The sequence below is a fragment of the Heterocephalus glaber genome, unplaced genomic scaffold (genome assembly GCF_053883595.1).
Source record: "Heterocephalus glaber isolate CG9 unplaced genomic scaffold, H.glaber_assembly_v1.0 deba00000071, whole genome shotgun sequence".
NCBI lineage: Eukaryota > Metazoa > Chordata > Mammalia > Rodentia > Bathyergidae > Heterocephalus > Heterocephalus glaber.
Genome location: NW_028258137.1, coordinates 16,340,056 through 16,359,184, shown reverse-complemented (window position 1 = coordinate 16,359,184; position 19,129 = coordinate 16,340,056). Strand labels below are relative to the sequence as shown.

Here is a 19,129-nt window from a genome sequence, read left to right as displayed (position 1 = left end):
AATCTGCATGCCAACTTACCCCTCCCTGTGGCTTTTTTTTAACATGTGAAAGTTTCAGGACCTCTTGTGATAGTTTTGATTCTCCCTCCTTTATGCTTCTTTTTTGTGAGAACATAACAGATTTATGGGCTCCCTTGCCTTGGCATTGATGACCTCTGAAGATTTTAAAGAGCAACATTCTTGGAGCCCTGTAAAGCCCCAAGGTCTCTGGTGAGCTCTAAATAGCTCATCGGCTCTGTCTGCAGACAGCCTATCCCAGAAAGGAAAGAAAAATAAACCCAGCTGGGTGTGAGCCTGCTGGGAACACTTCAGGAAGTCCTGAGAGGGCCAGGGAGAATTGGGAAGCAAAGTGACAGGAAAAGAGGGGGACAGTCAGAAGCTGAGCTTTGAGGCACCAAGCCATTCTCTCAGTCATCACTGGCCATTGCCATCCCTTCTTCCATTGAGATGACCAAAGGCCACTGGATTTGGAGATGTCACCCTGTCAGCATGAAACTGAATTTAGCAACCTACCATTTCCATTTAGGCCTCCCACCGGGCAGCCTCTCCTTAAAATCTGGCTCTGGGCATATTGCGATTGCTAGAGGAGAGAAAGGAATTCGTGTAATTCATTTATTCATTCAGTGATAACTGAGACCCAGGCCCTGCCATAGGGAGCTTGCAGGCTGGCTTTGGAGCAGTCAGTATGTGTGGAACAGATGGAGGCTGAGCAAGGGCCCCACTGGAAAAATGGTTGTGGAGGTTATTCACACATTCATTTATACACTGATTTGTTAAGTATGCATTATTTAAAATGATATATGGCACATTATGATATATTCACTCAGATTTATTGCATAGGTATTTGTGTAATTTTTCTTCTATATGCACCTCAGGAGAAAACTGGTTAGGAACTAAAGGAAGGAAAGACAGGTACCTGCAGTTGAAGGCAGTGGTCATCGCACACACACTGAATGTCAGGCTCAGAGCTGGGTTGCAGTCACAAAAGGATGAAAAGTCATGGTCCCTGACAGCCAGGACTACCTCTTGCAGGAGACAGATACTTGGTGACAATCGCAGTTCCCTGTGATGGGTGCCATAGTGCTTGTGTGTAAACACGAAAGGGAACTTTACCTAAATCTACCTGGGGGACTTGGAGGCCACCTCACACACTTGAGCTGAACATTGGAGTTTGCATGACCAGTGAAGCAGGAGTCAGGGAAATCATTGTGGGTAGAATACTGTATACAGCATGGGTGACAGCAAGGAAGAATAAGAGAACTTGGTGTTCTCAGTGTTGGCAGGTAAGATATTGGAGATGATTGCTAGCTAACTATGGTCTGGAGGCCAAATCCTGCCTGCCACCTGTCTTCTTTTCTTCCTCCTTTCCTTCCTTCCTTCCGTCTGTCCGTCCTTCTGTCCTTTTTCTTTCTCTCTTTTTTTGTCAGTGCTGGGCACTGAATCTGGGACTTTTGCACTGAGCTACATCTCCCCTCTTTTCAAATTGTTTTAATTTTGTTGCTCAGAATTGGCTTGAGCTTGCAGTCCTGCTGCCTAAGCTTCCCTGACAACCATGCCTACCTGTTTTTGTTTGTAGTTTCTTTAGGAGTAGTTTTAGGTTTACAGTGATACTGAACATCAGGAACAAAGAGTTGTATGTGTCTTGGCCCCATGAGTAGTCTCCCTATTGTTGCATTTCCCACCAAAGAAGGATGTTTATTAGAATGATGACCCAACAGTGACATACTATTGTCACTCAGTTTATGTTAAGATTTACTCTCGGTGGTGTCTAGTCCTTGGATTAAGATAAATGCATAAGGACACGTGTCCACCATTACGATGTCATACAGAATAGTCTCACTGCCCTGTTCTTCATCTGTTCCTCCCCCTGACCCTAGCGTTGATCCTTTGATTCACTTCATAGTTTTGCCTTTCCTAGAATGCTGTATATTTGGAGTCAGTATGTAACTTTTTCAGATTGGTTTCTTTCACGTAGTAGTATGCGTTTATGTTTCTTCCATGTCTCTTCATGGCTTGATTGCCTTTTAATGCTGAACAACGTTCCATTTTCTAGATGAACCAGTTCATCCATTCACTTGTTGAAAAATGTCTTGGTTGCCTCCAAGTTTTGGCAACTATAAGTAAAGCTGCTGTGAACATCTGTGTGCAGCTTTTTGTGTGGACATAGTTTTTAGCTCACTTGGGTAATATAAAAGAATGTGATTGCTGGTTCTTATGATAAGAGTATGCTTAGTATGTTTTTTTCTTTTTCTGTTCTTTTTTAAAATAGATGGGGATCAATGTGAAAATAGGCATCTGAAATAAAAAGACACTTCTCAGATAAAGAATTAGAAATGGCAAATAAATATATGAAAAAAGATTCAACATCACTGGTCCTTCAAGAGATGCAAATTAAAACAATGCTAAAATTCCATCTCACTCTAGAAAGAATGGCTGCTATCAAGAAATCAACCAGTAATAAATGCTGGAGGGGCTGTGGGGAACCCTTCTCCACTGTTGGTGGGAGTGTAGACTGGTGCAACCACTGTGGAAATCAGTGTGGAGATTTCTCAAAAAACTAAAACTAGAGGTTCCATTTGACCCAGCTATACCTCTTCTTGGTGTCTTCCTGAAAGAATTGAAAGCATCATATCATAGCAATATATGTACACCCATGTTTATAGCAGCAGTTTGTAATAGCTAAATCTTGGAAACAGCCCAAATGCCCATCAACTGACTTGTGGATAAAGATGTGGGTTTTTTATACAATGGAATACTACTCTGCCATAAAGAAGGATGAGCTTCAGACATTTATAGCTAAATGGATGGACCTTGAGACCATAACTTTTAAGTGAAATAAACTGGACACACATGATTAAATACCGCATTGTTTCTCTGATGTGAGAAACTGAATGTGAAAATAAGGACTGAGATGTGTAATAGATGTTGGGAAATGGGAAGAAAGTGTTCAAATGGGAAGGGGAACAAGGGAGGAAGGAGGGAGAAAGGAAGGAAGGGACAAGAAAAAAGTGAAAATAGAAGGGAAAAATGGAAATAAAGCTTTTGTACACAGGGAGGGGAGGGGGCTTGAGGGGGGAAATGGGATAAAATAAAATAAAATAAAATTTATTTTAAAAAAATAAATAAGATGAGAGTTTTGCTATGTTCCCCAGGCTGGCCTTGAACTTCTGGGCTCAAATGATCCTCTCGCCTCAGCTTCCCAGGTAGCAGGCACTATAGGTCATGCCACCACACCCCACTAGGTGTGCTTGGGTTTGTAAGGAACCGTCAAAACAACTTCCCAGACGGTCATACCACTTTGTATTCCTACCAGCAGTGAGTGGAAGTTTCTTGGTTTCACATCCTTCCCAGGATTCGGTGTTGTCTGGATTTTGGCCATTCTCACGAGTGTCTAGTAGTATCTCATTGTTTTAACTTGCATTTTCCTGATGATGCAATATGAAGCATCTTTTCATATGCTTATTTGCCATCTGTATGTCTACTTTGGAAGGGTGACTCTTCAGGTCTTTTGCCCATTTTTTTTTACTTTTCATTTTTTAGTAGGGGGATTGAACTCAGGAATTTGTTACTTTTCTTACTGTTGAGACTTAAGAGTTCTTTGAATATTTTGAATAGCAGTCCATTATCAGATATGTTTTTTTTTCTGGTCCTGGGGATCAAACTCAGGACCTTGCAAGGCAGGCACAGTGCCACTGAGCTACATCCCCCGCCCATTCACATATGTTTTTGCAACTCTCATTCTTTTCCCTACCTTTGTAAGTAAACTTGTGTTGGAACTCAGCCGTACTCCAGCACGTATGTATTGTCTGTGGCTATGTGCATGCAACCATGGCAGCATTAAGAGGTTTGATGGAGATGTGTGAGGTTAGGAAAGCCTAAAACATTTATTCTCTGTCCTTCATACGGTCTGCTGATTGTGGCTGTAGGAGATGGTAAGACGGTAAAACCAGTTCACAAAGGGCCTTTTGTGCTTTACTGAGGACTTTAGATTTATTCTTTGGAGACAGGGAGCCACTGAATTTTGAGCAATGGCATGAGGTAATCTTTCTGTGGTTAATTCTTCAGCAAAGTAGTTTGACGGCTGGATTTGAAGCTGTATCAGTTAGGGTTCATTGATGGATGAGTTTGAAGCTATATCAGTTAGGGTTCATTGCAAGAAACAGAAACATGGTTGTTATTTCAAGCAGAAAGGGATTTGATATGGGGAATTAGGTGTTTACAAAAGCCCCTGAATGAGCTGGCCCAGCGGAAGTGAGGGGTCCTCCCCAGTCTGTGAGTCAAGCTCATAGCCCAGCAGCTGAAATCCAGATGTCAGGGAAGGGCTGCTGCCCTCAGCCGCCTCCCACGCCCCAGGCCTGTGTCCGGGGATTGAGGCTGGAGCCCGGGCCAGTCACCACCACCACGGTTCATGGCTGCTGCCTTCCTTTTGCTTTCCAAGTCTCCTCCAAGAGCATCTCACTCAGGCAACCTAAGTCATATCCACAGCCTTCCTGCAGGGGGGTGTGGAAGTCTTTTAGTCCCTGGGAGGGGAGCTCCTTTGGGATGTCTCACACAGTGGGGGCTAGGACTAGAACCGGCGACATTAAGAGGACTTCTGTTGGAGCTGGTGAGGTAGGGATTGATGGCTTGTGCCAGGGACAGAGAAGAGAAGGAGAGGAGACAGTAGAAACATCTAGCATGAACTTGGAGGTATAATCATGAAGCACTGTGGAACGGTCGGGAGGAGGGGCCCTCCCGGCTCTTCAGTTGTGACATCGTCCATGGAGACATGGGAGGGGAGGACCTTAGGGTCTGTCCATTTATTTCTTAATTTATACTCTTTTTTCACATTGAGAATTAGAGTTTCAGCATACAAATTTTGAGTAATGTAAGACTTCAATCCATAGCAGAGAACTTTAATTTTATTTTTATTGGTTCATGTTTGGAGTACATAATGATTGCATTCCTCGTGGGGAGTTGGTACATGTGCATAACACATCTTAATCCTTTTTTTAATTTTTAATTTTTGGTACCGGAGATCAAACTCGGGTCCTTGCGCTTGCGCAGCAGGCGGCGAAACCACTGAGCTAAATCCCCAGCCTAAATTTTTTTTTTTTTTGGTACCAGGGATCGAACTCGAGACCTTGAGCTTGCGAGGCAGGCGGCGGAACCACTGAGCTAAATCCCCGGCCCCATAATTCTTTTTTAAAAGGATCTGTGAGTTTAAAATTCTATCCTCTGTGGTGGTTGGCTTTGGTGTCTAGCAGGCTCTGAGGAATAACCCCAAACTTAAGAGACAGAGCAAAACATTACATTCCTGGCCATGGACAGTTGGGCCAGGAGAAGGGTGAGCACAGTGTGGGCACTGGAGTGATAGCTCTGTCTTAACTCGATCTGTGTGTGGATTCCAGGACTTCTCAGTCCTGGCAATATGTGATTGAGAGGGAAAGAGTTTAGAGAAAAAGAGAGTCAGGGTCTTGGAGAAATGACTCTGAGAGCCCAGGTGACTTGGGGACATGGAGATGGAAGGCAAGAACAGCACTGCTGCAGATGCTTCAGGCAGATGTGGCTGGTGAGAAAGCCCATTGCTCCAGCCATGGTGTCGGCGGTGTTGTTTGGTATGATGAAGTTAGCCTGTTCCTTTAGGGTTGGTTCTGTGGGAACTGGATAGCTTCTTTGGAAAGTGCCACGGCTGGTGGGGTGGTGATTTGGGGTTTTGTTTAGTGACTGTCTTTGTGATGGCCTAAATAGTGACTACTTTCAAACACTCAAACCATTCTATGTTTAGACTTTTCATTATGTAGTGAATAAAAATAGTCACAAAACCAAGACTTAGAATATTTATATTGCTCTATGCTTCTCCCGCACTGGGTTTCATGAAGTTCTTACATATTCCCTTAATGTACTGAAAATACAGTGGGGTTGTTTATCTCAGTCTTCTTTGGGCCACTCATCCTCAGTTCCCAGTTACTTACTCATTCACTTCCTCTGGTACCTGTCCTGATCATTCTGGCAAAACTGGAGGCTCCAAGCCCGCTGGCCTATTTGCAGGCTTAACGTCACGGTCTAGTCCTTTCTAGAAACACTGCACACCTTTCATTCTCCATTAATGTTCCTCTTTTTTTTTTTTTTTTTTCTGGTTTCATTGATCTTTTTTCTTTTTGGTACCAGGGAATTGAACTCAGGGCCTCGAGCTTGCCAGGCAGGCACTGTGCTGCTGAGCTACATCCCTGGCTCATTAATATTTATTAAAAAATAATTTTGAGGCCCAGGGATGTAGCTTAGTGGTTCCACCGCCTGCCTTGAAAGCACAAGGTCCCGAGTTCAATTCCTGGTTGCAAAAAATTATGTACATGTATTCTGTAAGAGGAGTTTTCAGTATTATATAGGGCCCTTGGAGAGGCATAGAGAAGGTGACTTTTAAGCAAAGCCTTGAAAAAGGTGAGGGATTTAGCCTTGAGGGTACAGGGGAAAGAAGAGAGGCTGTTGCCGAAGCTGTGAGGTGGACTGGAGCCTCTGGAGTTGAAGGAACAGCAGAGAGGCTGGGGCTCCAGAGGAGGAGGAGATACGGTAGTCCGGGAGGCAAGGATGGAGGAAGGAATAGCAGTAACGGGCAGGTCAGATTGTTCCCACAGAATTCTGGCTTCTGTACAGCCATACCTTAGCGCTCAGCTGCTTGAAACCCATTGAATTTGGTACTTGACACATTTCAATGTGAAAATGTTGTCCTGCTACCTGTTATTCGTTTGGTACTTTGACACACAAGCTAGAACTTGTCAGTGTCAGTTGCCTGTGACTTGCTGCCCTTTCCCGCCAAGACAGTTTGTTTGGTACTCACCACGTCTCCTGGCAACAATTAACAATGAGTACCAAGGTACTACTGTATTTCAGGATTATTTGACTAGGTCCATGGTACAATTTGGAATATGTCTGATAGGCGAGTTGAACTTTGTATCCTTATTGTGTGATCCTCTTTTTCTTTTTTTTGGCAGTGTGGGAATTGAGCCCAGGACTTCTTGGACGCCAGGCAAGCACTCTACCACTGAGCTATAGCTACAGCTGGTTGTTTTTTTTTAAAGGCTTGTTCTCTTAAAATTTATTTTGTCTGAGCAGTAGAAAGGAACAACCAACAATGCAAGTCACTCTCAAAAGCATTATGTTAAACATAAGAAGCCAGACGCAGAAAGTTACATTTTGTGTGATTCCATTTATATGACTTTCTGGAAAAGGCAAATTATAGAGACAGAACTCCATTCAGCAGTTGCTGTGGGTTAAAAGGAAGGACTGACTGCTCAGGGGCACAAAGAAATTTGGAGGGCTATGGAAACGGGCCATGTTCTGATTGTGGTGGTAGTAACATGACTCTATACATTTGTTAAAACGCATCAAACGGTACCCTTACAAAGAGTGAATTTACTGCTGGTAAATTATCCTTTAATTTCCAAATCTTTTAAAAAGTCTTTTTGGTTCCACATTAGCATAGTTATTACTTCAACTGGCCTTTATTTTGATCTGTTTTTCACATCTGCTTAGCTTCAACTTTTTTGGTTTTATTTTAGGTGGTGCTTCTTGTAATGGCATTTAACTAGATTTTTAAAAAATGTCTGCTGTGATAACTTCTATCTTTATACCATCGGTTAGTGCATTTACGTTTTGTGTGTTTCTGGGTATTGGAGAAGTTTTTTTTTATCCTTTTGTCTTTTGTCTGTCCTGCCTTTTTGTTTCCCTCCTCATGAAACCTGCCTTTTAAAGAAGGGTGATTGATGAGCCGTCCTGCTAAAGAAGAGTCTTGATAAGGTGAAGGTATCTAGGCTCACTGATTATTTGATAATGGAGTGTCGAATCCCACATCCAGCTGTGTGAAGAGAACAGGAACTTACTGGCTCCCTGTCTGCAGATTTTCTGTTGGTCTTTTTGCTGACCGATAGCATGTCTGCATTCTCTCTACTTTGTGTGCTTGCAAATGGCCTTTAAAGCTGCAATCTTTAATAATCATAAAATGACAAAATAAGTTTTAATGAAATGAATGAAAAGTCAGCAGGATATGGTACAATTCTACTTCACAGGGGTAGTGGGGGTGGTGTGCTATTTTGTGGAGGAGAAAGTAAGGATTTGGATGAGATTGATTCTATTATTTTTTCTTATAGTTTTTACCTAAAAAAATCAGTTACAAAAATAAAAAACTTTTTTTTTTGGTGCCAGGAGCCAAATCCAGGGCCTTGAATATGCTAAGCACACTGCAATTGAGCTGTATTCTCAGTGGAAAAAAAAAGTTCAATTTTAAATCAAATCACATGCTTTTCCTTTGCACTTAGAATGATGAATGGGAGGTCCGGAGGAGTTCCCTGGGCCTCTCCCGTGTAGTCGGTTGGGTTTTGTGGGGAGCTGGGCCGAGGCTCCACCACTGAACGCATGTCCGGGGCTGTGTGTGCCTCATTCATCTTTGTGTCCCTAACAGGACCTCGAGTGGTGCCTTGCTGCACGTAGCAGCAGCTCAGTCAATATTTGTTGAGTTGAAAGAGCCTTGTATTCCTGTTCCTCCTCTGCTGGAGCCTCAGGGTGGGTCTTGCTACTGGTTTACATTCCTTGGCGCCCTGGTGCCTGAGGTGTGATGGTGTCAGGGGACTTTTTATCAAAACTGCCTTGTGCTTTCCCCGGCTTTGCCTCTCCACCAAGATCATGGTGGGTTTCCACCACCTGCTCCATCCCTCTGGTTTCATCTGGGGCTTTTTTTTTCCATTTTCGTGATTGATATTTCCGTATTGAACACTTTTCACAAAGTATTCTTTTCAAATCCTTGCAAGCTTTAGGGTTGATATTGGAATCAGGCATGAGCCGATACATACATACATACTGTAAATCTTGTTTGGGCAAAGAACGTATAAAGTCTATGCATTTTGACTTTGCCAGAAAAGAATGTTATTGTCTAAGAATAGTAAGATCTCACCTATAAGTAGTTGCACCAGTTCCCAGTGATTATCGTCTTGGAAGTAAAGGACAGGAGGGTCACTGAATTCCAAAGAGCAGAGTCAGGACGAGGCCCTCTGAGCTCAGTGAGGTGGTGCGAGCACAGCTGCACTGAGGCTGCTCCCCAGCCACGCAGCTCAGCTCGGAGTTGGTGTCTTCCTCCGTGTCCCTGTCACATGGCCCATCTATCTTCTAGCCAGGGGCCATGAGTTAAATCTCCCTTGTGTTTGGAATCTCTTGGCTTTCTCCTCTGTCTCCTGCTAGAGAAAGGTGATCTCACTAAGTTGCTCAGGCAGGGTCAAACTTGGATCCTCCTGGCTCAGTCTCCCAAAGTGCGGGGGTTACAAGCTTGTACCACCACACCTGACTGTGATTGGCCACCTTAAGTTCAGCTGTGCCGTATAACATTCGATAACCAAGGATGTGCTGCCTCATCACATTCACAGGTTTTGCATATCAGGGTGCAATATCTTTGAGAGGGATCAACTTAGAAATGCCTACCGTAAAAGGTCTTTCTCTCAGTTCTCATGTTTAATCACCTTTACCTGTTGGGATATGCTTGAAACTTATAGCTAGAACAAAATAAAATATGTCAAGTAAAATTTGGAGATGATGTAGGGACAATATGAGTCTAATGAAATAATTTTTATTTCTAGGCCCTGATATTAGAGGATGATTCATGTGCCATTTAGGGTTAGCCTTTCTAGAAGATACTACTGAATTCCTGGTAGACCATGAAGTTTCATCCTTTGGCATAGATTCCATTCTTTTTTGGTCTGATTTCTTTTCTTCTGTCTCTGTCTCTCTATTTTTTTTTTTTGGACAGGGTCTCGCTATGTAGTTCAGGCAGGCCTTGAATTTACTGTGTAGCCCAGGCTGGTCTTGAGCTCATGGAGATCCTCCTGCCTCAGCCTCCCAAGTGCTGGGATAATAGGGGAGCGCCACCACACCCAGCTTCTCTTCTTTTTTCAATGAGGTCTCATTATATTGCCACAGGCTGGCCTGGAACTCGTGGTCTCAAGAGATCCCTCTGCCATAGCCTCCTGAGTAGTTGGGAGGACAGGCACAAATCACCACACTGGCCATTCTTTAAAGAAATGAGGGAGGTAATGAGTAACTGGATTGGAAAGAACACAAAGCACTAGAGATTCCAGGCCCGAGAGTGTATATACATTTTTTTTTTTTGGTACCAGGGATTGAACCTTGTGTTTGCAAGGCAGGCGGCGGCACCACTGAGCTAAATCCCTGGCCCTTTTTGTTTGTTTAAGACAAGGTCTTGCTGAACTAACTCACTATGTAGTCTAGGCTGGCCTTGAACTTGTGGCAGTCCTGCTGCCTCAGCCTCCCGAGTGGTGCTGGCATCTTAAGGGTGTGCCACCATGGCTGCCTCTGAGAGCACATTCGAACCTAACTGCTTGCTTCTTTCATTCATTCTACAGGTATCTCTTGCACGCCCACTGTGGTGTCAGGCACAAGCTGGGCCCTGAGTATACAGGTGCACACAAAACAAACAAAACAAATATGGCCCTACCCTCTGGACCTTTTTGGCAACAGACATCAAACCAGTAAACACAGGCAAATATCTAATTGCAAATGGAAGTATCTCAGAGGGAAAGCTCAGATGCTGTCTAAGGGATGAAAGATTGACTGTAGCCCGGGGGTGAGACCAGCTGGATCAAGAGATGGCATAGGAGCCAGCTGGGTGCAGAGTCCAGGCAAGTAGACCAGCAAAGGGCCTGCATTTTCCTGAGGAGAAGGAGGCTACAGGGATATCATGTCCATTGACCATCTCAGCTTACTCTACTCCTGCTAAATTCCTGTCTTTGTGCTTTGTAATACCAGGATCTTCAGAAATGATGCCCAGCACCCTATAGTCCCTGCACAGTGGTCCTCACTATCCATGGGATCCAGATTCAGGACCTCCTTGGAGTTCCAAAATCTGGGCATGCTCAGGTTCTTTTTTTTTGTTTTGGTACTGGGGATCAAACTCAGGACCTTGCGCTTTCGAGGCGCTGACAACACTGAGCTAAATCCTCTGCAGGCTCAGGTTCTTTTATAAAATGGTGTAGCATTTGGCAGACAACCTATGCACATCATCCTGTGTGCATTAAGTCATCTTTAGATCACTTGTAATACCGAAATGCTGTGTAAATTGTTGTTCTATTGCATTATTTAGGGAATAATAAAAGAAAGTCTGTATAAGTTCAGTAGAGATGTAATTTTTTTCCAGCACTTGGGAATGAACTCAGAATCTTCACATTGAGCGATAGCTCTTTTTAAGTTTTATTTTGAGACAGAGTCTTGCTAAGTCACCAGGTTGCCAAGGTGGGGCTGGAACTTGTGTCCTCTTGCCTCAGCCTCCCAGAGTGCTGGGTTTACAGGCATGTGCCACTACACCTAGCTTTTCCTGAATATTTTAAATCTGCAGTTGGTTTAGTTGGTGGAGGCAGAACTCAGCAGATATGGACAGCTAGCTCAAAGTCCTGTGCAGTCCCCCACTGACGTAGTGGGGACCAGGTTCAAATTCAATGTGGTACCATGGGAAAGAAGGGAAAGATGCTTTCCTGGTCTCTTGTACAAGTTGGTGATCAGCATCCGTTCCACTTCCGGCCCACTCAGATTCCTCCTATAGGTTGGGGGGTTCATCACTGAGGGTACTTAGCTGTGAGAGCATCTGTGGCTCTTGTAATTCAGGTTCAGATGGCCTTGGGTCATAGGACAAATCACGGCTGCCATCCCTATTTCTGGGACTGCAAGTCATCTGCCCACCATCCGCCGTGAACATTTCCTCTCTGAACTTCGGCTTTTCTCAAGGCCTGGAGGGTGTCTGAGCGTTCTTTTCTGTTAAGCCCATTGTTCAACCTGGAATTAGACGTGATGAGTCACAGTTTATTGGACTTTCTCTCTTAGGACGAAATGACTGAGCCAGGTAAAGCTGGCACCACTGAGACGATTGCTCTGTACTCCAGGTTGGGCAAAAGTAAGTCATTTGTCTTCTGTAATTTAGAATGGACTTGGCAGCAGTTTTATTTTCACCTTCCCTGTCATTTGTGAGGCTGGCAGCCTAGAGGTGGGGTGTGGAATGGAGCCATAAATTACCCTTGGGATGCCTAGAATGGCCCCATTTTAGCTGTAATTGCACCCTTCCCAGTTCACCTCCCCTTATTACACCCCTCTGCCCCTTGCCCCCTGCCCCCATGTGAATTCGGAGAAAGAATTTCGAGGGAGCACAGTGGGAGGGGCCTTACTTATTGATATCTCTGAATGGTGGAGACCTTTTCTTTTCCCATCACCATCTCTTTCTTTTTTTCCTCCATGCTTCTATTTTAAGTACCTGTTTCTTGCTGGTTCTGTCTTGCTGGAAACTGGCCCAATTCCACTCAGTTTCTTTTTCCATGCTGCTATTAAAAGACAATGACCAGTTAAGAGCACTCAGGGGCGGGGCAGAGTTGAGGATAGGAGCCCTCTTAGTTCTAGTAATCCCAGGCAAATACTGGTTCCAAATCCCTGGATTAGAATGAGATGAGTTAAGCTTAGTAGGCAATATTAAAACAGAGGAGAACCAGTCATCCATTGTTAGGTCCTGAAGTCTGTCTTTCCTGAGCTTGAATACCACGGGGCCTGAATCTGAGGCCCCTTCTATGTTCTGGACCCTTTTACTGTGGTAGACAAATGTGCTTGGTATTGAGCCAGCTGTGAAATTTTTTTTTTTTTTTTTTTTTTGGTACTGGGGATCAAACTTGGGACCTTGAGCTTACGAGGCAGGCGCTGGAACCACTGAGCTAAATCCCCGGCCCGGCCGTGAATTCTTAACACTTTAAGGGATGGGCGTGGCCCTAAATTTTAACATTCACTAATACAAAAATGTAGGGGTCTTGGATTTTGCTTAAATCGCAGTCCTGTCAAGGTGTTTGTTTTGTTTTCTTTTGGAGCATCCTCTTGCCTAAAGTTACCTGCCTTCTAAAATTTGTGCTCACTTTTATTTTTTTTCTCGCTTGATGTTTTTGCTTTTTATTTTGGTGGAACTTGGGATTGAACCCAGGCCCTACCCTTGTTAGCAAGCACTCTAACACTGAGCTACATCTCCAACCTCTTTTTTAATTTTTAAGATTTTGAGACAGGGTCTTGCTAAGTTGCCCAGGCTGACCTCAAACTTTTGATCCCCCAGCCTCAGCACCCCAGGTAACTGGGATTACAAGGTTCGCCAAGCCTGATACTGGTTGCTTTTGCTAAATTATGAAATTAAGTTTATTGAGGTATAATTTACAAAAAAAATTCTTCTTTGTCACATATAGGTTTATAAGTTTTGACAGAGGCACACAGTAGCCACTGTCATAGTCAGGGTATAGAAGTTACAGAAAGTTGTCCTGTGTCTCCTTGGGAGACAGGCCCTACCTTCTCCCTCAGCCCCTGGCAAACTTTGACCTGTTTCCTTTCCCCCAAAGTTTTGTATTTTCCTGAGTGGCAAAAAAATAATGGACTGATCCACTAGGGTAAAAGCCCTTTTGAATCTTTTACTTAGCAAAATCCATCTGTGCAATGAGCCACCTGTGGTATGTGTACCAGTAGAGTGCTCCTTGTGTTTCCACGGTATGGATGGATCATACTTCGCCTGGGCTTATTTATGCTTTGTTCGTTATGAATAATCATTACGACATTTGCCTACAAATAATGATGTAAGCAAATGTTTTCATTTCTCTTGGGTAAATACCTTGGAGTAAGATTGTTGGTTTGTATGCTCAGTGCATGTTTGATTTCGTAAGGAATGGTTTGAACTGTTTTCCAAAGTGACCAAACCATATTCCCTTCCCTCTTAGAGGTATAGAAGAGAATTTCAGCTACTCTGCATCCTCACCAGGACTTGCTGCTGTCATTTTTTGTTGTGCTTATTTGCTGCCTGCAGATCTTTGGTGAAATGTCTGTTCAAATCTTTTGGTTATTTTTAAAAATTTGAGTTGTTTTCCTATTGCTGAGCTTTGAGAGTTCTTTATATATTCTAGGCTTGTCTTTTATCAAATACTGCATGTATTTACAGTTTATAGAATGTCTTTTTATTTTCCTAATACTGTCTTTGGAAAAGCAAGAGTCTTAAATGTTCATAAAGCTACAAAATGCTTCTTTTGGGGTTAACATTTATTTAGATATTTTTGCTTATCTCCAAGTTTTTTTGCCATTGCCTCCCGCAGGCCCTTGCAAACCATTGTTCTTTTTAAGACTCTGTGAGTTTGATTACTCCAGATGCCACGTAGTGGGATTGTCCAGGGTTTGCCCTTTGGCGGTTGGCTTATTTCGCTTCGCATGTCTTCATGGCTCACCGTTGCAGCGTTCGTCAGAATCTCCTTCCTTTGCATATATACACACCACATTCTCAGTGTCCACTCCTCTGACCACGGTGGGGTTGCTTCCATGGTGAACAGGGCTGCCGTGAACGTGGGTGTGCAGAAATCTCAGAGAACCAGAAGTGGGTTACTGGGTCATATGGGAATTCTGATTTCAATTTTTTGAGGAACCACCATACTGTTTTCCCTAGTGGCTACACCGTTTAATATTCCTACCAACAGTGCACAAGGGTTCCAGTTTCACTGCATCCTTGCTGATCCTTGTTACTTTCTGCTCCTTTGATAGTAGCTGGCCTAATGGATGTGAGTTGATACATCATTGTAGTTTTTATTTACATTTCTATGGTTGTTGAATTTTAGCATCTTCATATGCTTGTTGGCCATTTGTATATCATCTTCGGAGAATTTTTTATATGTCCTTTGTTCATTTTTAATTAGATTTCTTTTTGTTATTGTTGAGTTCTAGGAATAAACTGCTCGTTGAAATCAGTTTCTACGTAAGGTGTATGATGGGCTCAGCAATATCAAAATCTGAGCTAGTACCAGATTTTTAATTTTTTTTAATTTTGCAAGAAAATTTTGTTTTCTGACTTGAGAGCCATTACTTTTTTTTTTTTTTTTGGTACTGGGGATCGAACTCGGGCCCTTGCGCTTTTGAGGCAGGTGCTGGAACCACTGAGCTAAATCCCCGGCCCTGAGCCATTGCTTTTTTAGACTCACTTTGTTTTCACTTACTTTACCAGTGCAGTGCTAGAGCTGGCTTCTTTTTTTCCCGCTCAGATTGTGGGGAAAAAAAAAAATGAAATTTACAATCTTAACCACTTTTAAATGTACAGCTCAGTTGTATTAAGTCTGTCCACATTGTTGTGAAAGAAGGCTTCCTTTTTTAAACTAAAGAAACAGGATTTTGTTTTATTTAATTACTCCACATAAACTATTAAATCTGTGATGAGGGCCAAGCAGGCTGCTTTGAGGTGACAATGCCAAGTGGTCAGCCAGGCTTGCCAAGCGGCTCTGACACACCAGCACTGCAGGGTCAGAAACCCCAATCACAGCATTTCCACCAAACTGTAAGCTTGTGCAGGTCAGGGACTCTTTCTGCTCTGTTACCAGCCCACATACAGGACCTGGCACCCAGAAAGTAGCGGTTGGGTACAATTCTGTGACCTTTGTGAAGGGTAAGGCAAGATGTCCTGAGGCATCCAAGGCTCTGGGGTCCAGGTGCAGCTGAGGACTGAGGCCAGTGGTGTGATAGCAAAGCATAAATGCCAAGGAACAGCCAGGACCCCTCCTGGGACTTCATCTGCATAGGGACCTCTTTGAGAAGTATGGAGAGAGACTTCTAGTAGGGCCTGGCCTTCATCCACATTCCTTGGTGGTTCTGGTCCCCAAGAGAGGCTCTTGGGTAAAGACGCACCAACATTCTGGGAAGGGCATGTTGTAAAGAGAGCTGAATTTCTGTAACTAGGTGACATGAAACCACTTTTGGAATTTGGCATGACTGGCCCAGCCACTCAGCCCTGTTCTGACTGCCGGGGGAGACATCACTCCTTCCTGCCCCCCAAATGTTGAAGGGGATCAGGCCAAGGTTGAAGTCACTGGCAGAGCTGGAGCCAGGCTGCTGTGGCGAAGGCCAGCTCCTTTCCAGCCCATCACCCGAAGTGTGTCCTGGTGCTATTTTGGCCCGTGGTGTGTGGTTTCAGCATGTTGGCCAGTTCCTAATCACGACACAGTCGTATCTTAAGTGCTGTGCCTTCCAGGAGCAGAAGCTGCTGAGGAGGTTCTCAACTATTGAGGCCTTCTCTTCCTTCAGAGCGTCTTATTTTAAAGGTAACACAAGAGCAAGAAAAATCCTGGAAGCTGTAGATTCAGGGCAGGGGGAGATTCTGGAAAGGTTCATGGGTGTGGGGTGTGTGTCAGTGGGGGAGGTGGCAGTGGGGGTGGCGGTTGGCCACGGGTGGGGAGGCAGCCATTCATGCAAAGTGGTCCCAGCTGCCACTGGTTTACGGGCTAATCCCGGCCCTGCTCCAGCCTGTCATTCAGGGCAAGCGGCTGTCATTAGTGGTTAAGCATTCTGAAAGCATTCTCTCTCAACTCTGACCGCATGCCCTTTCGCAGAAGGGAGGAGGAGTCAGGAGAGTAATGGGACCCACCCTGTCGCCATGCCCAGCTGCTCCGCAGAGGGACGAGGAGCCCTGGCCACTGGAAGCCATCACAGAGCTGTCACAGCCCATGTGGCTGACAGGGTTGATGTCGAGTTTCAGTGCTGCCTGCACAGGGCCTCCTGTTCCTTGAGGGATGTGGGCCTCTCCCTGGACTGCGAGCTCCAAATCTGGGAGGCCTTTTTGTCCTTGTCAGGGGATTCTTGGCTGAAATAAACCTCATATTAACCAGTTGTATCTCTCCCAGACTCTCTGCCTCCCCCGCCCGCCCCACAGATCCACGCTGGCCAGTTGCTAAAGACCGCCCTTCCTTTTGGAACTAGTCTGTGCCTATTCTGCTCGATGAGGACTTGTGGTAAAGTGCTTAATACTAGTGTTTCTTCCCATGAAGTGGGGACTTTGAACTATTTTTTTTTTTTGACTGGGGTATAGTTGACAGCTTTTGATTTATGAAATTAGCTCAGGGAAAAATAGGGTGGAAAAAGAGTCCAAACTGAATCTTTATTTCCATAGTTCACTTGTACCCTCTCTCCATTTTAAACTGCCATGTGATCTTTAGGTACGACAGACTTCAGAGTTTACTGGTCTCCCTCTATGTATCTCTCTCTCTCTCTTCTTAAGACTATTTTTTTCTGTGATTTTTTTCCCCCTTACTCAAAAGTATGTTAGTAAGGTCAATGAAAGAAACTAGAAATATCTAGAAGAGCACAGGAAAACCAAAGCATCCATATTCCCAGGATCCAAAGATAATCACTGCTAACATTTTGGTTTATATCTAGGCTGTCAGAAATACTTGTCACTAGGGCCAGGGATATAGCTCAGTGGCACACCGCCTTCCTGGCAAGCGCGAGGTCCTGAGTTTGTTCCCCAGTACCAAAAGAAAAAAAAAAAAGGAAATACCTGTCACTGAGAAGGCAAGTCATGGGGGCAGTTCATATTCCCCCAGGGACCTTCTGCTCATTGCTCTGCAGGCTCATCCCAATACGCCGGGCCAGAGACTCACCAACTGGGATGCTCTGGTGGGTGTGGGTCCTCCCAGCAGGGAGCTTTCTAGGCTTACCATTGGCCATGTGGCCAGTGAAAGAATAGCCTAGGAAGAATTCAGCATAAGTCCAGTCTTCCCACCCTTATCCTCCAGCCAAAGATCAGGTCTGTCTGTCTGTCTTTCTCTTTCTTTCTTTCTTTCTTTCTTTCTTTCTTTCTTTCTTTCTTTCTTTCTTTCTTTCTTTCTTTTCTTTCTTTCTTTCTTTTTGATACTGCGGATCAAACTCAGACCTTGTGCTTGCAAGGCAGGCGTGGTGCCACTGAGCTAAAATCCCCAGCCCTGCATGGCTTATTTTCTATAGAATTTCTCTGTGTCTGTTTTTTTTTTTTAATCTGCAAAATGAGAGCAATAACAGCAAGCTACTTGTAGGTGGCCAAATTAAATGAGATAATATGAGTAAAGTGCATAGCACTGGAACATAATGTTACAGCTCAATGAATATTATATACTTCTGTGGTGATTATCATTACTTTTATTGCTCATAGTTGTCTTCCTGTTCCATGTCGCATAGTATAAATTGTTTCCTGGGTTTCTGTTTCTCTGCCTGGAGAGAGGTGGTCTTTTCTTCTCCGGATAGTATTTAAACCATCTCACTGTTACAAAGTAGTATAGAATTACTAAGTAGAAGAATAAGGTCCTTTGGTGAAAGAGCTGAACTGAAGAGCAGGGAGGTGTAGTAGACATTGTCACAGCGAGGAACAGCATGCTACAAAAGGAACTTGAGAACACACACTGCCATTGCCTTGTGTTCTCTGAAGACGTGTCACATAGGTTTTTGTTTCCTTTGTGATTTAGATTCATTTCTGCATTGGTTCTTTTTTACGTGGGTGAGCTGCCAAGTCATCTTTCCTAGGTAAAATATGTCACCATATGCACTGGCTACAGTTGTGTAATGCCCCTTGGCCTCTATTTCCAAGGGAATCATCTTCCTAGCTATAGAGAAAGTCAATTTGGAGAAGTTTGGGCTCTTTCTGCCTGATGGGAGAAACTTTTCATCTGCAGCCTGTCTGGTGATTCTTGTTTATTCTTAACATTTCAGCCCAGTAAAAATAATGTGATGGTCCCTGGCTATTTGGCTAGTTATTTCAGACGTGGGGGTAATTCACTCTGAATTTGTTTACTTCAAGTGGAAAAGTTTACCCAAGCTGCCTTTTGGGCTTCTACCAAGAAGAAAGCTTTCCTGGGCCTGTGCTTGGAGCCAGCTTCCTTTGAGTCAAAAACTGGAGGGGCTATGCAAGGTCTTGTTCCCAATAAATAGCAAGAGAAGGCAGACGATGACTTAGGTAGGATACACTCCTTTCTTTTTTACAGTGACTTTTGTCTGTCTGCTTTTTACTTTGAACCCCCAGGACGCACAGACATTCAGGTGGTTCAGCCAGAACAGCCACAGGAGCCAGCGAGCAGAGCCCTGGTCCAAGGAACCGGCACCGCCAGCCCATCAAGAACCCCAGCCATGGTGGCCTGGCCAATGGAGCAGGTGAGTGATCGCACAGCACACCAGCGTGCACTGCACTCTGCGCCCTCAGTGGTCCCATGGTGGCCCTGGGCTCTACCTGCCCTGTCCCAGCACAGGTGGGAGAGAAGAGACTCCCATACGCCAGTCTTCTCATTGGCGCATCTTCTTTGGTCTCTGGTTT

The 19,129-nt window shown here is 44.2% G+C and overlaps 1 protein-coding gene across 3 annotated transcripts in view; it reads left to right on the top strand.

Annotated features, from left to right (window-relative positions):
* Positions 1–19,129, top strand: part of Wwp2 (WW domain containing E3 ubiquitin protein ligase 2) — a 152,277-nt gene that overhangs the window by 81,357 nt on the left and 51,791 nt on the right. For all 3 annotated transcript variants that reach the window (XM_013071519.3, XM_004842933.3, XM_087204873.1), the window contains exon 7: positions 18,842–18,969. In XM_013071519.3, the coding sequence (XP_012926973.1) occupies positions 18,842–18,969 (128 nt within the window). The remainder of the gene's footprint in view (positions 1–18,841; positions 18,970–19,129) is intronic.